Raw genomic sequence first — 3,228 nt, 5'->3', positions numbered from 1 at the left:
GCTGGTTAGAGCAAAGGACTGAAAATCCTTGTGTCAGTGGTTCGAATCCACTTCTAAGCAGGCGAAAGGTCCAAACCGTAGCCGGGAGCGAGCCGGATCTCCAAACAGGCCCTAAAAGAGATCAAATAGTCAATTTCTGTGGGCCCAACAAAACCCCTACCATTAGTTTCTGGTTCACATGGCCCACGGCCTTTAAAATTAGGCCCAAAACAATCCACGTCAGCAAATCAAATTCTCCCGTCAGGTTACGTCCTTATACCGCAGCAAAATATCCTGTATGAACCACAGGAAGCATCTCCGTACTAATACTCTGTCGTTTCATTGTCCATTTCTTAATATGCCCTTTCAAAATAAGTGTCTTTTTAGAGGAAAAAAAGCTTATCCCACGATAATTATCATTTTAGAAATTCAAGATAATTTATTTATTTAAAATATTTAATTTTAAAATTATCCTTAATGAGATAATTTATTACCAAATAAATACCTAAGGCTTGTTATGAATCACAAATTTGAAAAGTCTACTTTTATTTCTTAAAGCATGTTTCAAGTCAAATGGTGCTACATAAATTGAACGGAGAGAGTAATTGTTTCCAATCGTTATATTAAATAATTACTCCTTTTTAATAGTGCTTAATTCTCAAAAAATTACTACTCCCTCTGTCCGAATTAATTTGATACACTTTCTTTTTTAGTCTGTCCCATTTAGAAATTATTTAAATCAAAACGTCTTCTTTTACCCTTAATGAAATGATTTACACTACACAAATATCTATAACCTATTTTAAATCACACATTTAAAAAATATTCATTTATTTTTTAAGTTTCGTGTCGAGTCAAACTATATTACATAAATTTGGACATAGGAGTAATACTTATTTGGGGGCTTTGAAGATCACATTAATACCCCTCTGCTAAACTGCTCCATTATCAAAATAACCCGTGGTATTTTCGTGAATTTATTCAAAGTTGAGTTTGTTTCAGCTAAGGGCTACAAGTTGGTCCTTCTTTTTAATCTCACCATTCCCTAATTCTCTTCTCTCAATTTTCTCTCTTTCCAAACAGAATTACTCCAATATTCTATCACTATAATTCCTTCTCAATTTTCTCTCAGAAATATTTTTATTTTTTTTGCCTGTTAGAGAAGTTTCTAGAAACTTTTTTTCAACTATGAAAAATTGTGAGCTATGTAATGGATTGGCTAGGATATACTGTGAATCAGACCAGGCGAATTTGTGTTGGGACTGTGATATGAAGGTGCACTCGGAGAACTTTCTTGTAGCGAAGCACTCGAGGTCGTTATTATGCCACGTGTGCCAATCGCAGACAGCTTGGTCGGCTACAGGTGCAAAGATTGGCCGGACAGTCTCTGTATGTGAAAGATGCTCGAACGACAACAAAAACATACCGAGTGTAATCCTACAAGTGACGATTAGTGAGGGTAGAATGTACTCAGACATTATCCCTACCTTGACAGGTAGAGATGAAATTGGTGGAGAAGAAGTCGAAAGAATAGATGATAATAATGATGTTGAGCAGGAGGAGGAGGAGATTGATTTAGAGGATATTCAGGTTGTTCCGTGGTCATCTGCTCCGCCTCCACCACTACCGTCGAGTTCATCCAGCAGTGATGAATCGTTGAATAGCTTTGGAGACTTTTCTTTGAAACGAATGCGTGAAGATGACGTATGAACTTCATATCTTGCTTTATAATTGAGTTAATTTAATTCAAAAATATTTCTGAAGTATCATTTTTTTATGATGTTCATATTTCATCATTTATGTATTAAAACTCAACTGACAGTTGTTTGCTAGTCCTACGTGAACTACTCAACTAGGTATGTTTTAGGATATTAAATGGTGATAATTCAGATAAAAATAGGAGATAGCTGATAGTTAAAGTGTGAAATTTGTGAAAAAATAATAATTTAAGTGTGTTTTTTTTAAGATTATCTTTTTTTAATTCTTGATTTTTGTTTGTTTTCTTATGATTTTAATGACATTAGATCAATGAATAATTGTATTTTTTTTTTCATGGTACCAAGATGATTGTGTAACTTCAACATCTATGAGAACGCCTTCGAAGATCCAGAGAACTGAAGAGAGCTTTAATGGGTCGGGTTGAAACTGAAGAGATCCAGTGTGGTAATTGACCACTGATTGACGCTTATGTTTGGCTAACACCAACACGTCATTTCTACTTTTATTTTTATTTTTGTAAATTACAGATAGTCATTTCTACTCTTACGTACCTAAATCTTTGTAGTCAGTGAAATTACAGATAGCCATTTCTACTTTTACTTACCTAAATCTTTGTAGTCGGTGAATTTCACATCATATGGTTCTTAGGATAAGATTTAATTTATTCTACTCAATCTTTAGATGGTTTGACTAATGGGGTGTATTATTTTGTTTTTTACTGTGTGTAGTTTGTTTTAGGATAATGTTAAGAATTCAATAAATCTTCCATGGATTATCAAGAAACTAGAAGGTTTGTAAATTACAGATACTCATTTCTACTCTTACGTACCTAAATCTTTGTAGTCAGTGAAATTACAGATAGTCATTTCTACTTTTACTTACCTAAATCTTTGTAGTCGGTGAATTTCACATCATATGGTTCTTAGGATAAGATTTAATTTATTCTACTCAATCTTTAGACGGTTTGACTAATGGGGTGTACTATTTTGTTTTTACTGTGTGTAGTTTGTTTTAGGATAATGTTAAGAATTCAATAAATCTTCCATGGATTATCAAGAAAGTAGAAGGTTTCTGCGCCCGATCATTTAAAATATTAAATGAACAGTTCTTTTGTTTAATGGTCAGATAAAAATAATAATAAAAGAAGGTATCTTTTGTGGTATAGATTCATGTTCTCCTTTTGTGTTCTAATATCAAAGTAATGTGTAAATTTCCATCTACTGAAAATATGTTTTGCAACAATAATCATGGACATTTTAAGGATTTCAAAGTCTTGCAAATTGTTTGGTTTTGTTGAAAGATGTCGATTGAAAACTTTAGGATGAATGGTTTAATCTATCAGACATGTTTTCAACAAGAGAATCAAAGAGCTTAGAGATGTGAAAATGCAATAATAGGAAATAAGCATCTACCAGTGCCAACTTGCTTATGGAGAGGCAGCTTTGGGAGGAATTTCAACAGATGATAAAAAGTAATGAATGTTTGAATTCTTAAGTGAGATGAAGCATACATGAAACTTTATTACATAAT

General features: G+C 33.0%; 1 protein-coding gene across 1 annotated transcript; it reads left to right on the top strand.

Annotated features, from left to right (window-relative positions):
- Positions 1-928: 928 nt before the first annotated feature.
- On the top strand, positions 929-2,499 carry LOC132638670 (zinc finger protein CONSTANS-LIKE 4-like). Its single transcript, XM_060355474.1, has 2 exons — positions 929-1,683; positions 2,043-2,499. Exons 1-2 carry the CDS (start codon positions 1,168-1,170, stop codon positions 2,052-2,054), a joined length of 528 nt encoding a protein of 175 aa, XP_060211457.1. The 5' UTR covers positions 929-1,167; the 3' UTR covers positions 2,055-2,499.
- The last annotated feature ends 729 nt before the right edge of the window (positions 2,500-3,228 follow it).

This window comes from Lycium barbarum, chromosome 4 (genome assembly GCF_019175385.1).
Source record: "Lycium barbarum isolate Lr01 chromosome 4, ASM1917538v2, whole genome shotgun sequence".
Lineage (NCBI taxonomy): Eukaryota > Viridiplantae > Streptophyta > Magnoliopsida > Solanales > Solanaceae > Lycium > Lycium barbarum.
Note: the sequence above shows the minus strand (reverse complement) of the source record. Positions and strands in the feature narration are given on the sequence as shown.